Here is an 18,231-nt window from a genome sequence, read left to right on the forward strand (position 1 = left end):
CGCAAATGTGCGCAGTGCTGCAAAACCTGAACGCACCTTTGCCTTTTCACTAGTTGATACAGCTCCAGCTTTAGTAACACTATAACACACACTATAACACACACTATAACTCACTATAACACACACTATAACACACACTATAACACACACTATAACTCACTATAACACACACTATAACTCACTATAACACACACTATAACACACACTATAACACACACTATAACTCACTATAACACACACTATAACTCACTATAACTCACTATAACACACACTATAACTCACTATAACACACACTATAACTCACTATAACACACACTATAACTCACTATAACACACACTATAACACACTATAACACACACTATAACACACTATAACACACACTATAACACACACTATAACACACTATAACTCCGGACTTTAACCTGTTGTTGTGTGTAAAAGACGAAACCACGTGATAGATAAGTTTGTGTACGGAACAAAGTCCAGTTATTTTATACAGCAGTGTGTCTGTGATACTGAGGCAGATTTATTCTGTAACAATGGCTCTGTACACGAGAGTGAAGGAATCAATTGCTGTCATTACTCTGAAAAACCCCCCTGTTAACGCTCTCAGGTGAGTGTGTGTGTGTGTGTGTGTGTGTGTGTGTGTGTGTGTGTGTGTGTGTGTGTCTATGCGTGCATGCATGTGTATGCGTGTGTGTATGTGTGTGTGTATATGCATGTGTGTGTATGTGTGTGTGCATGTGTGTGTGCGTGTATGTGTGTGTGTGCGTGTATGTGTATGTGTGTGTATATGCATGTGTGTGTATGTGTGTGTGCGTGTATGTGTATGCGTGTCTGTGTGTGTGTGTATCTGTATGTGTGTGTGTGTGTGTGTATGTGTGTGTGTGTATCTGTGTGTGTATGCGTGTGTGTATGTGTGTGCGTGTATGTGTATGCGTGTCTGTGTATCTGTGTGTGTGTGTATCTGTATGTGTGTGTGTGTATGCGTGTGTGTGTGTATGTGTGTATGCGTGTCTGTGTATCTGTGTGTGTGTGTATCTGTGTGTGTGTGTGTGTGTATGTGTGTGTATCTGTGTGTGATCTCTCTCTCTGTCTCTCAGCACTGCTGTACGCAGAGGAATCATGGAGTCACTGTCCCAGGCACTGCAGGACGAGCAGGTGAAGGTCGTGGTGTTGTGTGGAGAGAACAACACCTTCTGTGGAGGTGAGAGAACACTGTAGGTTAGCAGCAGCTTCTACGAGTTGTGATGTGGAGCCTTCAGGTATCAGACAGCACATCCCACAGACGCTCAGTCTGTTACATATCGGGCATCTGTAGGCCAAGACAACACGTTAAACTCAGTGTTTTATGGTCAGCAAACCATTCTGTACACTGACATTAATAACAGCTATTCATCTTATCCATGAAGCACAGTGATGGGTACGGATGTTCTGACCCAGTCATCTAGACACAATCTGCTTTCACAATCATTACAGCCGTATTCTTGTATAGTACACTGGTAGCATTCACTGTGTGTGTGTGTGTGTGTGTGTGTGTGTGTGTGTGTGTGTGTGTGTGTGTGTGTGAGATTATAGGAGCAGACATTAAGGAGTTTTCGGGCTCCATGTCTGGTCCTCCTCTGGTTCCAATGATCCATTCCATAGAGGCTAGTGAGAAGCTGATGGTGGCGGCCATAGAGGGCGTAGCTTTGGGGGGTGGACTGGAGCTAGCACTTGGCTGTCATTACCGTGTTGCTGACACTAATGTAAAACACACACACATGTGTCTTTACTGAGTGATTTGACAGTGTGGTGTTACAATATGTGTGTGTTTGTGTGTTAGGCCCGTTTGGGTCTCCCTGAAGTGACCCTCGGTTTGCTTCCTGCTGCTGGAGGAACGCAGCGTCTTCCTCGGCTCATCGGCATCACTGCAGCCCTGGAGCTAATCACCACAGGTCTCACGCACAACCCCCCCCCCCCCCCATACATTTATATATTAATAGTATTAATAAATGTACTGAAATTTGACTAATGAAAATAAGATATTGCTTCTGAATTGTCTTTCAGCAGAAGCATTTAAAAACAAACTAATGAAACTGGCCAGGAAAAGGATGATGGATGATGGTTAAATCCAATTTAGGGACATTAAACTAAGGGCCTTTTTACACCCGGTCACTTCACGTGTTGCCTCTGAGCCGATAGCTATCTGATCTGTTAAAACTGTCCCATTTACATTAGACCACATAAACGCGTCTCGGCGAGTCAGATATCGATCAGATCTTTTTACTCCCGCCCAAAATGCTAATATATTTGACCTCATTTCCGGGGTAATTGAATCAAAAAGAAGACGTAAAAACTCATTATGACGGTTATGTTAGAAAAAACAGCGTTTACTGTTTGCTGCGATTTTAAGACCCGACGAGACGCCTGGGTGAAAGATCACCTGCGAGTGACGTACTTCCATTTGGGAGGAGTATAGCGCTGACGTCAGTGGCTTGAACAACCACATTCATTTACACCTGTCCAGTTTGTACCATCGGGTTTATATCTGTCTCCAAAACGGTTCGGAGGGCATTTAGACTTGGTCTTTTTACCCTCGGGTAGATATCGGATCACAGAAAACGCAGGAAGTGACCAGGTGTAAAAAGCCCCTAAAGTGTATCCTGTAATTAACATTAACGTCTTCAAACTTGTCAGTTTGTCTATTTAAAAGGTGAAACATAGTCACTGTGCTGTTTGGTATCATGGTGTGATCCACACTGAACATGGATGGACCACAGAAAAATAAGGAGAGAGTTATCAGGAGATTAGAAGGAAAATTATAGACAAACATGTTAAAGGTAAAGGCTATATGACCAGCTCCAAGCAGCCAGAGTTTTAAGGTCCATGGGACTGTGTCTGACCTCCCTGGGCTTTAACAGATAATGTTGTAATGGATCTGTCTCCAGGTCGCCAAATATCAGCGAAGGAAGCGCTGCAGCTCGGCGTTGTGGATCGGGTTATTGAGGGGAATGCTGTGCTGGCTGCCATGGAGCTTGCAATAAGTGTTATAGGTATGTATGTATGTAGGTAGGTGTGTGTGGCATCTGTGTGTGTGTTTGTGTGTGTGTGTGTGTAGATCTCTAGATCATCTCTTATCTCAGTGGAGGTCCAAAATCTTCATGACATGTCTGGATGCCTCGGGATGGTAGAAAGAGTGAAGCAGTGGAGAGGAATTAATGTAGCTGCTGTTCATAATATTTGCAAGTCTGATGTAATAGTGCACAATATTATGGGATGTATTATGTGTACGCCTGACTAAAGAGATGAGTTTTTAATCTACATTTAAACTGGGAAAGTGTGTCTGAGCCCCGAACACTATCAGGAAGACTATTCCAGAGTTTGGGAGATAAATAAGAAAACGCTCTACCACCTTTAGTAGACTTAGATATTCTGGGAACTAGCAGAAGTCCTGAGTTTTGTGATCTCAGAGAGCGTGAAGGATTGTAACGTGTTAGAAGACTAGTTAGATACATGGGAGCTAAACCATTAAGAGCCTTGTACGTAAGTAGCAGCAGTTTGTAGTCAGTTCTAAACTTAACAGGTAGCCAGTGTAGAGATGATAACATTGGGGTTATTTGGTCATACTTTCTTGTCCTAGTGAGAACTCTGGCAGCTGCATTTTGGACTAACTGTAACCTATTTATTAAAGATGCAGGACAACCACCTAGTAATGCATTACAATAGTCCAGTCTAGAGGTCATGAACGCATGAACTAGCTTCTCAGCATCAGATACAGACAGGATGTTTCTCAGCTTGGTGATATTTCTAAGGTGGAAGAAGGCTGTGTTTGTAATATGGTGATATGATTTAAAGACAAGTTACTGTGTAATAAACACCAGGTCTTTCACTGTCGAGCTACTAGTAACAGTACATCCCTCTAAATGGGAGTTAAAGTGTGAGAGTTTCTGTGCATTGGTTTTTGGACCTATAAGTAATATTTCTGTCTTATCGGAGTTTAACAATAGAAAGTTGCAGCTCATCCAGTCTTTTATCTCTTTCACGCACTCAGTTAATTTGGACACTGTGGCTATTTCATCTGGTTTTGGTGAGATATATAACTGTGTGTCATCAGCATAGCAGTGGAAACTAATCCCATGATGTTCCCTAATGGAAGCATGTATATCGAGAAAAGCAGAGGTCCTAGAACTGATCCTTGAGGGACCCCATAATTAACTGGTAATACACTAGAAGACTCACCTTTCAATTCTACAAAATGGTATCGATCAGACAGGTAGGATCTAAACCAATTTAAAGTGTTGGAGAATGTTGTGATCTATATTGTCAAAACTGAAGTCAAGTAGAACTAATGTGACATACAGTCTTGGTCCGAAGCTAAGAACAAGTCATTTGTAACTTTAACAAGTGCTGTTTCTGTGCTATGATGGGGCCTGAAACCTGACTGAAACTCTTCAAGGATGTTGTTCTCCTGTAGGAAGGAGCTCAGTTGGACAGACACAACCTTTTCTAGTATTTTAGACATAAACAGAAGATGTGAGATAGGTCTGTAATTTGGTAGTTCATTTGGATCTGAATTAAGTTTCTTAATTAGAGACCTAATAACTGCCAACCACTAGCTGTAGTAATAAGCTTATCTAACTCTTCCTGTCCTGTACTTGTAAAGCTCTGTAGTTGTGTATTTATTTATTTATTTATTCATTTTTTTGATGAGGTTGCAGTAAGGTGTTATATAAACAAATAATTTATTGAATTTATGTATGCCAGATCAGCCATGTCAGTGTTTTCTCTTTCCTCAAAAAAATACTCATCTCTTCTAATGATATTAGTCCAGATGTGTGTGTGTGTGTGTGTGTGTGTGTGTGTGTGTGTGTGTGTGTGTGTGTGTGTGTGTGTGTGTGTGTGTGTGTTTGTGTGTATTTTTGTGTGCGCCACAGGTCAGCCACTAAACCCCCGCAGGTTGAGTCTGCAAGATCCTGCATGGGTGCCAGATGTGGATTATGTGTGCGAGGCAGCTTTAGCACGGGTGAAGCAGCGTTCTCAGGGAGCGATGGCTCCATTGGCATGTGTTCAGGCCGTCAGAGCAGCGGCCATGTTGCCCTACAGAAAAGGAATGGAGAAAGAAAGACAGCTGATGGACATGCTCTTTAGGTCCAGCCAAGCTCGAGCCATGCAGTACGCCTTTTTTGCACAGAGGAGTGCTGGGAAATGGAGTCTTCCTAATGGGGCACGATGGAACAACACCAAGGCCAGGAATGTCGAACGAGTTGGAGTCATAGGTATGTATCTAGAAAGGACAATCCATACATTTCCTCCAAGTTCATCAGTTATAGACAGTGTGGCTAAATGTTACTATCTGTCCTTAGGTCTGGGCACCATGGGTCAGGGCATTGCTGTATCCCTAGTTAAAGCAGGAATATCTGTAGTTGCCATAGAGGTGGATACAAAGCAGTTGGAGTTGGGTAAGAAGGCGGTGACTGCCATGCTGCAGAGATATGCTCAGAGACAGGGAGTCAGTTCTCCTTTACACCTTCTCAAATTCACACTCTCATTCCACCAACTGAAGGATGTGGACCTGGTCATCGAGGCTGTGTTTGAGGACATGAACCTTAAAAAGCGTGTTTTTAGTGAACTGTGCAATGTGTTGAAGGAAAACACCATAATATGCACCAACACATCAGGGCTGAATGTAGATGAGCTCGCGGCAGTCACCGATCGACGGCACCTGGTGGTCGGGATGCATTTTTTTGCTCCAGCTCACGTCATGAGGCTTCTCGAAGTTGTTTATGGATCCAGGTCGTCACCTGAAGCTGTTGCCATGGCAATGGCACTTGGAAAGAGAATGCAAAAGGTGTGTGTTGCTGTGGGAAACTGCTCTGGTTTTGTGGGTAACCGCATGTTAAAGCATTATATGGATCAGTCTGTCTACCTGCTGGAGGAAGGAGCCACTCCTGAGCAAGTGGACCAGGCTCTCGAGGAGTTTGGATTCGCCATGGGGATCTTCAAAGTGGCCGATCTTTCCGGTTTGGATGTTGGATGGAGAGTTCGCAAAGCTTCTGGTTTGATTGGTCCTGACATTGACCCAGTAAATCCTTCACGATCGCGGCTTGGACGGAGATATTGCCCTCTTCCTGACATGCTGTGCCAACAGGGACGCTTCGGGCAGAAAACAGGCCGTGGTTGGTACCTCTACAACTCTCCTGGGTCCAAAGAAGCAAAGTGTGATCCGGAGATCCTAAAATTCCTGGAGGATTACAGGCTTAAATATGGGATCATACCACGGCGTATCTCCTCACAGGAAGTGATCGAAAGATGTGCCTTCAGTTTGGCCAATGAGGGATTCCGTATCCTGGAGGAGGGGATAACGGCAGGTCCAGAAGACATTGACATTATCTACTTGTTTGGTTATGGATGGCCAAGATACCGCGGAGGTCCGATGTTTTATGCTGCTCAGGTTGGGTTGTCTGTTGTGCTGGAGAAACTGGAGCATTATCACCACCTTCATCCAGATGTGCCGAGTCTAGAGCCAAGCCACTTACTGAGGAAACTGGTGGCTGAAGGAAGTCCACCAATACAGCAATGGAGGAGCCATATCAAGAACCTACACAGTCAACTGTAAACTACGTGGTAAATACTTGCAACATTTTAAAGGAAATGTTAAAGGTGCGGTCTCCGATGTTTGAAAGCCAATGTTGACATATAAAATCACCAAAACAAACACGCCCCTAACCCAAACGGGTCCCACCCCTGTATCGATAGCTCCGCCCACACATACGTACGTAACCCAGGCGACTAACAGAAAGAAACGTGTCTTTATCACAGCTGAAGGGAAGAACAATACGATTGTAGATAAACAAACAAGCAAAAATGCCACACAAGCATAATGATGTAAAGGACAAAGGCATATATTAGTTCTGTGTAACAAAGCAAAACCAACGTTACTCACCTATCGAGAAGGAAAAAAGCGCCTCGGCGTCTTAAGTAAAGTCGGCCACGTATTCACAGGTCGGAGTTTCCCGAGTCGATAACTCCTGAGCTAAACGCTGTTACTACACAAAACGCGGTTGTAGCTGCCTCTCTACATTACTACGATAGAAAAGAGGTGTTATTTGTGTAGTAACAGCGTTTAGCTCAGGAGTTATTGACTCGGGAAACTCCAACCTGTGAATATGTGGCCAACTTCCTGCTCCTTCAGTTCTCTCCAGCGCTGGAAAGCTGATCCTATATTAACACGTCCTACTTCTTGTCCTTATCGTAAGTCTTTCTGAACACTCTCTCCGCCCATATCGACAAGATTTTTGTTTATTATTCAGCCCGACTCAGTTTTCTGAAGCATTTCTCAAAAATCGGAGACCCTGCCTTTAATGATCAGCTTTATACTCGGAAACTGTAATGTGGTCAGAAATATGAAGTTTTTATTGTTCTTTTTTAATAAAACACACCAATAGATTGACACCACAACAAAAATAATAATTAGTTTTAATAATAATATAATTTTTTTGTTTTATTTTGTTCCAGTTATTTTGTTAATATCAGCGTTGTGCAGTATAGTGAACAGTTCTGACATCTCTGATCAGTGGAAAGCATTAACATGTGAGATGGTACTTGGTTATACTCAGCAGGTACTACATAGTCCACTAGACTGTACATAATGTAAATGTGTCATGCATAATCAAACACAGGGTGGACCACTCAATAAAGGAAAGACTTTATTTTATTTTGAAACACTAAGCCTTAAACATCCACCCATTCAGATGGGATTAAACGTACATGGGACCCTAGAATAGCTTCTTACTTTTCAGGTTCTACTCTGTGATATTATGCATGTCCAGATCAGCCGTCAGTGTTTTCTTCACTGAATCATTCATTAAACTCATCCCTTCTGACAATATTAGTCCAGATACCTGCATGTATTTCACTGCTGTTACTGCTCTCATATCAACAGGCAACACCTTTGTCCATTCCCCAGAAATTACACTCCAAAGCAAACGTAGTTTTCAAATTCTTGCAAAAATGCCAAACTAACAGCTGTGTTTGTGATGCAAAAATACAGGTTTATAGAAAGTACAACTCATCGGAACCTTGATGTTTTTACACCGAGGAGACGTCCCACAGTCCCAGTGCAGTCTCCACACTATAATCACATGATGAGACTCTGGAATGTCATTAGTAGAGGTGGAGAGAAGAGCGTTTAGAGTGCAGATTAATCAAGAAAAAAAATATCAGGCACGTTTCATATTAATCAAATAGATGCTTAAATGCTTTTTGTTCATTCATTTTATAAATAAATGGAAATTATATATTTTTCATAATAATGTTCATCTTGTATGCAGAATAACAGGATTATAACATGATCATATTATATTTGCTACATATTACACCAACATATACATGTCTGTGATCATAAGGGTACATGATATTATTATATTAAGATCAAATGCAGATCAATATTAATATTATTAAATCTTTACTGCAGTAAATTGTGAATTTATACCTATAAAATCTATAACAATTTAATGAAATAAAGTCATAAATAATTTTGTGTTTGCATTTTGTGGTTTCAGAATCTAATTCACTTCATCAGACTCAGTCATAAAATTGATCAGTTTTATTATTATTATTATTATTATTATTATTTCAATTCATTTTTACTCATATAGCAATTAAAATGCACATCGTTTCAAAGCAGCTTTACAGGAATATAAAAATTTAATTTAACTTTATCCCTAATGAGCAATGAAAAAATTTATATCAGGCAGAAAATTCTGATTGCTAACTTAAAATCAAACAATTTGATTATAAAAGTGGGGGCTCAAGTGGTTACGGCGCTGGGTTGTTGGTCAGAGTATTCGTGTACAAGCCCCAGCACTGCAAAGTTGCCACTCTTGGGCCCTTGAGCAAGGTTCTTAACCCTCTCTGCTCCAGGGGAACTGTATCATGATTGGCCCTGTGGAGCCAATTCCCCAGGAGCTCTTGGTTGCACTACAAACCGTTGCACTACTTGACTACAAACCGTTGTAGAAAGGACATTATTTAAATTTTTTATATACGATATATATATATATTCATTCATTCATCTTCTACCGCTTATCCAAACTTCTCGACTCACAGGGAGCCTGTGTCTATCTCAGGCGTCATCGGGCATCGAGACAGGATACACCCTGGACGGAGTGCCAACTCATCACAGGGCACACACACACTCTCATTCACTCACACACACACACACTACGGACAATTTTCCAGAGATGCCAATCAACCTACCATGCATGTCTCTGGACCGGGGGAGGAAACAGGGAGAACATGCAAACTCCACACACACACAAGGCAGGTGGGAATCGAACCCCCAACCCTGGAGGTGTGAGGCAAACGTGCTAACCACTAAGCCACCGTGCCCCCTTACCCCCTTAGCAATAGCAGATAGAGATAAATAGTAATTTAATTAATTTTATTCTGTTTTGACGCTTTTGTAATACTGCTTTGAGACACATTAAATTGAATTGAACTGAATTTAGTCAGATGTCACGGTGGTAAAAGGAACTAGACTGATAATAGAACCCCATCCTCACCTGGGTGGCACCGAAGAGTGGGATTATAAATCATAAACACCAGAGAGTGGCATAATACATAATGTCCTTTCTACAACTTGTTATAGTCACATTGGGTTGTGTAACCAGGAGCTTTTGAGCAAATTATGAATCAGTTAATTTCTGAGAATTTAAACACTATTTTGTTTCTACGTAAGCAGGCAAATGGATTCAGGTGTTTCTATTGACAGCAGTCCCATGGGTCTCCAGGCTGTCCACACAAAACCATGCCCAGCAGCAGTAACCACCACCAAGTGGTAAGACCCCAACCAGAGATAGGGCATCACTATGGATCAGGCAGGTCCGGAGAAAAAAGAGGTCATGCTGGGAACCAGTCACTAAAGCATCCAACCACTTCACACTCAGCAACAAGTGAACATGTGAGTCATAAGGAGACAGCATCCAAACATCCCAGTTCACCAAACACCTGCCAGATCTTCTCCTTTACCCAGGAAAAACTATTCATAAATACCAGTTCATTTGCTACGGTGTAGTGAAACACTGAGTCTCAGTAATGAGTCTCCTGATGAAGTTCTGTGGGTTTGGATGCTGATCCAGTCATGTTTAATACAGTAAGACAACGTGAAACTTCCATGTCTAAGACACATTTTAAACGAGACGAGAGAACGATCTGAGGTAGCTTCAGCTTCTCATTTTTAATCTGAATGTTAGACTTAACATGCAGTGTATATTCTGATTGGGTCCTTTTACAGTCGAACGCTGGATCTAATCCCTGTAAAGTCTGCAAACACTATAAAATTATTTTTATGTTAATATAGAATACAGAAGCCTTTATTATCGCCACATATACATTACAGCACAGTGGAATTCTTTTCTTCACATACCCCAACTAATGAGGTTGGGGTCAGAGTGCAGGGGCAGCTATGATACAGCAACCCTGGAGCAGGGAGGGTTGAGGGCCTTGCTCAAGGGCCCAGCGGGGGCAGCTGGCTGTGCTGGGGCTTGAACCCCGATCCTCCGATCAACAACCCAGAGCCTTATCCAGTTGTGCCACCACTGCCCCCCCCCCCTTTTTTTTTTTTTTTTTTTTTTTTTTTTAAATAGAAGTGAATATTTGAACGTTATCTCATATTAATAAATGTTTTTATAAATTATTCACAGAATACAAAAATACAAAAAAAACTAGAGGAATTAAATGAAAACTTATATAGATATTATTGTAGTATTTGTTTGCAGTGCTGGGGGCCTTCATAACTGCGCATGCGCAAACAGACGGCTTCGGAAACACGCGTCACTTCCGGCTTCGTTTTTGAAATTTCTGACTTTAGCGCTCCTCTAAAGTTAGTATTTGTTTCTTGTAAATAAACTGAAGCATTCCGTTTAGCGGTGTGATGGACATCCATGGTGAGTGAAATGTGTTGATTTCAGCTCTAAATGTAAGACATGTATGTGTAGCTAGGTGCTGTTAGCATTAGCATAGCATTACTTACTAGTCGGCTTGCTAACTAATAGTTTTTATATTCTCTAGTCGTCACGATTAGTATTATTTATGTATTACACGTTTATTTAACACGTTTATTATTTAATACAGAGACGTGATTAGAGCTTTAGTGGTTGTGTTGCACTGAAATAATTAAACTAGCACATAAACGTGTGGGACTTTGTTGTACTGACGGCGTTGTAGCATTCAGTCCGTGTGTGTATACAAATAACACAATAAATATCGTGTATAGGGGAGCTACTGTGTGTGTGGCGCGGTGCCTCACTGGGTGGGGTGTGTGTGGCGCGGTGCCTCACTGGGTGGGGTGTGTGTGGCGCGGTGCCTCACTGGGTGGGGTGGGTGGCACGGTGCCTCACTGGATGGGTGTGGGTGGCGCGGTGCCTCACTGGGTGGGTGGGTGTGTGTGGTGCGGTGCCTCACTGGGTGTGGTGGGTGTGTGTGGCGCGGTGCCTCACTGGGTGTGGTGGGTGTGTGTGGCGTGGTGCCCCACCCAGTGAGCGGTGCCTCACTGGGTGTGGTGGGGGGGTGTTGCGGTGCCTCACTGGGTAGGGGGGTGGCGAAGTGCCTCACTGGGTAGGGGGGTGGCGAAGTGCCTCACTGGGTGTGGGGGTGGCGCGGTGCCTCACTGGGTGGGGGTGTGGCGCGGTGCCTTTTTGGGTTGGGGTGTGTGTGTGTGGCGCAGTGCCTCACTGGATGGGTGTGTGTGGCGCGGTGCCTCACTGGGTGGGTGGCGTGGTGCCTCACTGGGTGGGGGTGTGTGGCGCGGTGCCTCACTTGGTGGGGGTGTGTGGCGCGGTGCCTCACTGGGTGGGGTGTGTGTGGCGCGGTGCCTCACAGAGTGGGGTGTGTGGCGCGGTGCCTCACTGGGGGGGGGGGGTGCGGTGCCTCACTGGGGGGGGGGGTGCGGTGCCTCACTGGGGGGGGGTGCGGTGCCTCACTGGGGGGGGGGTGCCTCACGGGGGGGGGTGCCTCACTGGGGGGGGCGGTGGCTGTGTGTGGCGCGGTGCCTCACTGGGTGGGGTGTGTGTGGCGCGGTGCCTCACAGAGTGGGGTGTGTGGCGCGGTGCCTCACTGGGGGGGGGGGTGCGGTGCCACACTGGGGGGGGGGGGTGCGGTGCCTCACTGGGGGGGGGGGGGGGTGCGGTGCCACACGGGGGGGGTGCCACACTGGGGGGGGCGGTGCGGTGCCACACTGGGTGGGGGGTGGCTGTGTGTGGCGCGGTGCCTTATTGGATGGGGGTGTGTGTGTGGCGCAGTGCCTCACTGGGTGGGTCTGTGTGGCGTGGTGCCTCACTGGGTGGGTGTGTGTGTGGCGCGGTACCTCACTTGGTGGGGGTGTGTGTGTGTGGTGCGGTGCCTCACTGGGTGTGGTGGGTGTGTGTGGCACGGTGCCTCACTGGGTGGGGGGGTGGCACGGTGCCTCACTGGGTGTGGTGGGTGTGTGTGGCGCGGTGCCTCACTGGGTGTGGTGGGTGTGTGTGGCGCGGTGCCTCACTGGGTGTGGTGGGTGTGTGTGGCGCGGTGCCTCACTGGGTGTGGTGTGTGCGGTGTGAACACACAGGACATAGTGTGACATCCGGTAACCAACAGTATAAACATAGATGATGTCATGGGGTTGTATGTAAAAGAAAGGACGGAGCCTTCGTCTGTATGGAGGCAGTTTATATATTAATAACACAGGTTACGGCAAACACACACATCTTTAGTCTCATGTAGACTCGGGGATTAAACCTGTAGTCCAGCTCAGTAGACGTGAAACTAAACAAGCCTCATTCTTTATCAGGTATGGAGCCAATGTCTCTGGGTTCCCCATCGTCCCCAAAGCCAGTGGGTGGAGCTCAGTTCCTCCCTGGGTTCTTGATGGGTGACTTGCCTGCTCCTGCTACTCCACAGCCAAGACCCCTGAGCTTAAGTGTGGGTGGAGCTGATACTAGAGCACTGCCCCTCACAGGTGTCTTACATACACAATCCTACTACAAACAATTTTAAATAACACTTGTATTATACATTATTACAATTATTATACTTGTTGTAGGTGTATCAGGAGGTTCTCCTCCTCAGCCGGTTGTTCCTACACCTAAAGATAAAAGTGGTGCCCCACCTGTGCGGAGTATTTATGATGACCTGTCCAGTCCCATAGTTGGATTCTCTCCTCTCACATCACGCAAACAGGTCACACACATGTCGTACACACACTATTCTTACTCTTACCATCACACCATACACTGCAGTATTCAGACGTGTGTGTGTGTGTGTGTGTGTGTGTGTGTGTGTGTGTGTGTGTGTGTGTGTGTGTGTGTGTGTGTGTGTGTGTAGGTGTACTCTGTGATGCACACACCTTTGGCTGGTTTGGCTGCAACTCCAGGATCTGGTGAGAAATGGTCACATGACCCTCTTGCTTTAGCTAATAGGGTTTGCCTTAGGATTGTGTTGTTAAATGCACACAGATCTGTAATAAACTGTAATATATTATCCTTTTTATATAAGAACAAAAAGACACACTACAAGAATCTAAGACACACTCACATTAACATTCATGACATCCCCCTCACTGTAAGTGCAGTTTAGAGGTGGACATGTTCGTGTTGGAGCTCCTGGTTCGTTAATGCAGATCAGTGTGCATTATAATGTCATGAAGGTTTGCTTTAGAATGTGTGCCTTTGTGTTTAAAGCTTCAGCTTAAATACATTTTCATTAAAATATACAGATATAATTCCCACTCTAATGTGCTTTCATGAATGTATGGATGTATACTACGTATAGCACGATGTTTTAGCGCACTCCATCTTACTACTTCCAGCCGTGTAAGCAGAATAAGACCTCACACACATCCGTTATATCACAACCTCGAGCCAGCACCACACAAATGCAAAGAGCAAACAGTTCCATAAGACAACATCGAGCACGCCCCAGAATCGGTGACGTGCTCGCTCTTTTATTTTGTACTTTTTCTCCGGACTGTTTTCCGTGGCGGTGTCCGCACAGTTTGGCTCCTCCTCGCAGCGACCTGGACTGGGCAAGTGGCTGACATGCTGCCCCACCAATCCCGCTGTAATAAGAGGATTGCAGAAGCAACATCCAAAATATGTGTCGTGATACTCAGGATAAGGGCATCTGCTAAATGGTGCAAGTGTAATTGTATATGTGTTTAAATACACCGCCACGCTAATATACTGTAGGCTTGTTTTTGAATCTGTCTGTAACAAATTTTAGGAGAATGTCTTGAGGTTTAAAATTTGTTTAATTATTTGTAAAAGTTTAGAGACCATTTCTGGTGTCTGTGTGTTTGTAAAGTAGGCAGTGTGTTTAGCCCTGCCTCTGCAGGACATGTGAAGACTGCCCTGTCACCTGCACAGGTAGACCCGTTCTTCACTCAGGGAGACACCCTTTCCTCTGAGGATCAGCTGGATGAGACCTGGGTCACGGTCTTTGGGTAAGTAGGTGAAGCCTTGCCTTTATCTAGGTTAAATCATTGATGGTGTTATGCAAATGAAAAACTTAGATATGTAATGTGTTGCAGGTTTCCCCCAGCGTCTGCGTCATACATACTCCTCCAGTTTGCTCAGTATGGGAACATCCTCAAACACATAGTGGGTAACAGGGTATAGATCAGCTACTGTATCCCACCAACACTCCTCTCTCTAACTGTGTGTGTGTGTGTGTGTGTGCGTGTGCGTGTGTGTGTGTTCAGATGTCTAACTCAGGAAACTGGATGCACATTCAATATCAGTCCAAACTGCAGGCCAGAAAAGCGCTCAGTAAAGATGGCAAAATATTCGGAGAAGCCATCATGATTGGGGTCAAGCCTTGTATTGATAAGGTAGGCACAGACACACACACACACACACACACACACACAAATACAACACAAACATGAGTTTGTGAGTCCTTGTGTATGTGTCTGCATGTACACAGTGTGTGATGGACTGCTCAGACCGGAGCAGTGCTGCAGTGTTCACTCCTCCAGTGAAGAACAGTGGAACTTCCATCTCTACACCACGTTCATCCATGAGACCCCTCAGCACACCACTCACACACACCAACGCTGATTATCAGGTACGCACGCATGCACGATCACATGTACACTGATCAATGCCGTGCTCAATTATGCATAATATTAATGATATACGTGTCTTCAGACTAATGATGGTGTACAGAATCTATGTATAGATTTGACCCTTGATTCCTCTGCATCAAGTCAGTGCTTTAGGCAGAGGATGAGTCGACATTTACACTAATAGCAGACTGACTGATCATTTATGTTCTCTGTACACCAGTGTCATCATAGCTGGGTTCATGTGTAAATAAGTTGTCATGATGTAATGAAGTGATGAATCCAAACCACTTACATAAATAATTCCTTGGTTCAGTCCTGTGGTGTGTTTTTACAGGCGTTTCGTAAGATCTCCACTCACTTCAACTTCAGTTTCTATCTGCCATTATTTCCTGTTTACTCTTTCACTGAAAAATAACAAGCAAACAAAAAAAAACCTGTTATGTGGTTTCTCCTTATTCTGCCATACACACTCATTAAATCTGTAAGTATCTCAGAAATGATGCTGGTTCAAATTGTTCAGGAGTTCTAGGTTATACAACTGCACATGACTATAAACATTAAGTACATTATTTATAATCCCAGTCTGTTTATAATGATTTATAATCCCACTCAGTGTTTATAATGATTTATAATCCCACTCAGTGTTTATAATGATTTATAATCCCACTCTCAGTGTTTATAATGATTTATAATCCCAATCTCTGTGTTTATAATGATTTATAATCCCACTCTTAGTGTTTATAATGATTTATAATCCCACTCTGTGTTTATAATGATTTATAATCCCACTCTGTGTTTATAATGATTTATAATCCCACTCTGTGTTTATAATGATTTATAATCCCAACCTCAGTGTTTATAATGATTTATAATCCCAATCTCGGTGTTTGTAATGATTTATAATCCCACTCTCGGTGTTTATAATGATTTATAATCCCACTCTGTGTTTATAATGATTTATAATCCCACTCTCAGTGTTTATAATGATTTACAATCCCACTCTCAGTGTTTATAATCCCACTCTGTGTTTATAATGATTTATAATCCCACTCTTAGTGTTTATGATTTATTGTGTTTAACCAGTCTTGTAAATTCTACATTTTAAATTTAAACTGATAGTTGGTGAACAAGCCAGAGATGACTGTGGCGATTATAAATTTACTGCAACAATCTGAGGAAGACTGACACCGGAGCGAGGGATTATAAAAAGAATTTTCTTTCTGTAACTGTAGTTTTTTTTTTATATACTTTTTCAATAAGAGGAACTGACTCAGTAGACTTATTTTTTTTGGCTACATATTTTGGGTCAGTTTTTGTTATTTCAGTACAGTGTCCACTTTACTGGGGATACATTTGCAACCCTGTCCATTGATTGCTATCTTTGGGCATCCAGATAGAGCATCTCAGTTAAACTCTGTGCAAAAGGTTATTAGTTTTACAACATTATTGACGAGACACCGCCTTCTCCTGCAGTGGAGACCCTCTGTCGCACTTTCTCACTATAAAAGGTGTGATTTGATGTGATGCCAATAAAAAGATTATTGTTTTATTTTTCATGTACCTTTCTTTCAAACACCATATAAAGCCGGTATCACCAAACTGCTTTAACGCTTGTCCAAACAGGACAGATTCTTTCAGTTGTTGCCTGTTTCAGAGGCTCAGTTGGGTTATAGTCTGATGATTACATATGCCACTCTCAAACCTTTCACATTTCCCTCTGGATAAAGTCCTTGAGTTGGCAGTTTATTTTGGCTTATTCTCCAGCTGTAATGGTTTTGCTATTGGCTCCAAAAACAGTCTCTTTTCTTAACTTCTAATTTTCACATTGTACATTTTGCATATTGTAATTATGATCCTTGTGGTTGGTGTCACATGAACATATCCACTCTCCTCCAAACTTGCTTCATCAAGCCAACAACAGAATCTGTCACATACTTATGTACTGTGTGTTTTTATGTGTAGGTGGTGTCGGACAAAGGGACCCCACGGAAAGATGACAGCTTTGTGTCTAAAGCAATGGAGTACATGTTCGGTTGGTGATGGAGGTGTGAGACAGACCATGTCACTGGCCGAGTGGAAACAGAGTTGTAAGACAGAGCACTTTAGTGTATGCTGGATCTTGATAAACGGACACACACAAGTTGTCAGCTGTGTGATGATGGATGGACGTCACAGCCTTAATCCTGCTGCTCAGAGAACACTCGGATGTCAGAGATATCTAATCACATACATACAGACACCAGCACGGGTCCTTTTAATTATCTGAAAGCCTTTTTTTTTTAACCACATGTACATTCAGAATTGCATTCACTGATATTTGTATTTTGAATCCTCTCAATTCTGTACTGATGTGTAAATAAATATCACTTTGTCTAATCAGTTTGTGAGAAAATTCAGTGAAAGGAAGTTAATAGACTGATTTTGAGTTTGTTTGGAGTTGATCTCGTCACCTCCTAACCTCTCACTTAGGCTGGGTGAAATGACTTTACAGATATTTGATCTTTTTATCCAGTGTTAATTACAAAATGTTTTTAATATTTGAAAACAGGATATTTATTGTGTGGACATTATTTAAAATCATCTTCAGTGTGTTAACATGAAGTAGTATTGTAATGCTGCCAGTTTGTGTTACAATCTATGATACATGTTTAGAAATATCTTTGAGAATCGTGTTATTTTTGTCTTAAACATACCTTCTACTCTAACAGATCAGTAGTGTGGGATTCATTGGCAGACCTTTTTTCTAGAAGCCTCTTGTCCCTTCTTTTTTAAATATTAACACAGGTCCTCAAGTGCGGATATGTTTTTGTTGCCAAACTGAACTTCCTGACACTTTTACAAAGGTTTTGCTGATTGTATATTTATTCATCTATACTTGTGTTCATATTGAATTATGCCAATCAGCCAAAAAAAAAAAAAAATCTATGTAATTCTCGTCAGGTTGTGGGAACTGGAAGGTCAAGAATGGCCTTTAGGCTAATTTAACTTTAGCCTCCAATAGAGAAACATTTCCTTGGCCAACCCTCATTCCAAGATAAACCACAGTGTCTTGTGCAAACTCATTTTGGTCGGGTAATACGGATGTCGTAACCGGATTGGTGCACGTCGTGGACAGCTGATTAACAGCTGATGCACGCTTGACGACGTG

General features: G+C 43.1%; 2 protein-coding genes across 5 annotated transcripts; both read left to right on the top strand.

Moving 5' to 3' along the window:
* Nucleotides 1-249: 249 nt before the first annotated feature.
* ehhadh (enoyl-CoA, hydratase/3-hydroxyacyl CoA dehydrogenase) lies at nucleotides 250-8,530 on the top strand. 3 transcript variants are annotated; one of them, XR_003439108.2, is made up of 9 exons: nucleotides 396-614; nucleotides 1,105-1,208; nucleotides 1,580-1,749; nucleotides 1,827-1,938; nucleotides 2,932-3,036; nucleotides 4,918-5,259; nucleotides 5,347-6,607; nucleotides 7,499-7,602; nucleotides 8,034-8,530. XR_003439108.2 is itself a non-coding variant. In XM_027136817.2 (8 exons), exons 1-7 carry the CDS (start codon nucleotides 541-543, stop codon nucleotides 6,597-6,599), a joined length of 2,160 nt encoding a protein of 719 aa, XP_026992618.2. In that variant the 5' UTR covers nucleotides 250-540; the 3' UTR covers nucleotides 6,600-6,607; nucleotides 7,499-8,530. The 3 variants fall into 3 exon arrangements, 2 of the variants coding, with proteins under 2 accessions (XP_026992618.2, XP_026992619.2); XM_027136817.2 differs by having other exon boundaries at nucleotides 250-614; nucleotides 7,499-8,530; XM_027136818.2 differs by lacking the exon at nucleotides 7,499-7,602 and having other exon boundaries at nucleotides 401-614.
* A 2,242-nt stretch (nucleotides 8,531-10,772) lies between these two features.
* Nucleotides 10,773-17,459, top strand: nup35 (nucleoporin 35). 2 transcript variants are annotated; one of them, XM_027136800.2, is made up of 9 exons: nucleotides 10,773-10,929; nucleotides 12,810-12,977; nucleotides 13,062-13,198; nucleotides 13,343-13,397; nucleotides 14,321-14,459; nucleotides 14,547-14,616; nucleotides 14,718-14,846; nucleotides 14,942-15,082; nucleotides 17,046-17,459. In XM_027136800.2, the coding sequence occupies exons 1-9, from the start codon at nucleotides 10,917-10,919 to the stop codon at nucleotides 17,121-17,123; spliced, it is 930 nt and encodes a 309-aa protein (XP_026992601.2). In that variant the 5' UTR covers nucleotides 10,773-10,916; the 3' UTR covers nucleotides 17,124-17,459. The 2 variants fall into 2 exon arrangements, with proteins under 2 accessions (XP_026992601.2, XP_026992602.2); XM_027136801.2 differs by having other exon boundaries at nucleotides 14,324-14,459.
* The last annotated feature ends 772 nt before the right edge of the window (nucleotides 17,460-18,231 follow it).

Source organism: Tachysurus fulvidraco, chromosome 6, assembly GCF_022655615.1.
Source record: "Tachysurus fulvidraco isolate hzauxx_2018 chromosome 6, HZAU_PFXX_2.0, whole genome shotgun sequence".
Lineage (NCBI taxonomy): Eukaryota > Metazoa > Chordata > Actinopteri > Siluriformes > Bagridae > Tachysurus > Tachysurus fulvidraco.

Excerpts from the sequence above, each read along its gene's own strand:
- ehhadh (XM_027136817.2), top strand. The coding sequence starts at position 541 with ATGGCTCTGTACACGAGAGTGAAGGAATCAATTGCTGTCATTACTCTG. Across the intron at positions 615-1,104 it reads CCCCCTGTTAACGCTCTCAG|CACTGCTGTACGCAGAGGAA; the intron begins GTGAGTGTGTGT and ends TCTGTCTCTCAG. Across the intron at positions 1,939-2,931 it reads CCTGGAGCTAATCACCACAG|GTCGCCAAATATCAGCGAAG; the intron begins GTCTCACGCACA and ends ATCTGTCTCCAG.
- nup35 (XM_027136800.2), top strand. Across the intron at positions 12,978-13,061 it reads TAGAGCACTGCCCCTCACAG|GTGTATCAGGAGGTTCTCCT; the intron begins GTGTCTTACATA and ends TACTTGTTGTAG. Across the intron at positions 14,617-14,717 it reads GGAACATCCTCAAACACATA|ATGTCTAACTCAGGAAACTG; the intron begins GTGGGTAACAGG and ends GTGTGTGTTCAG.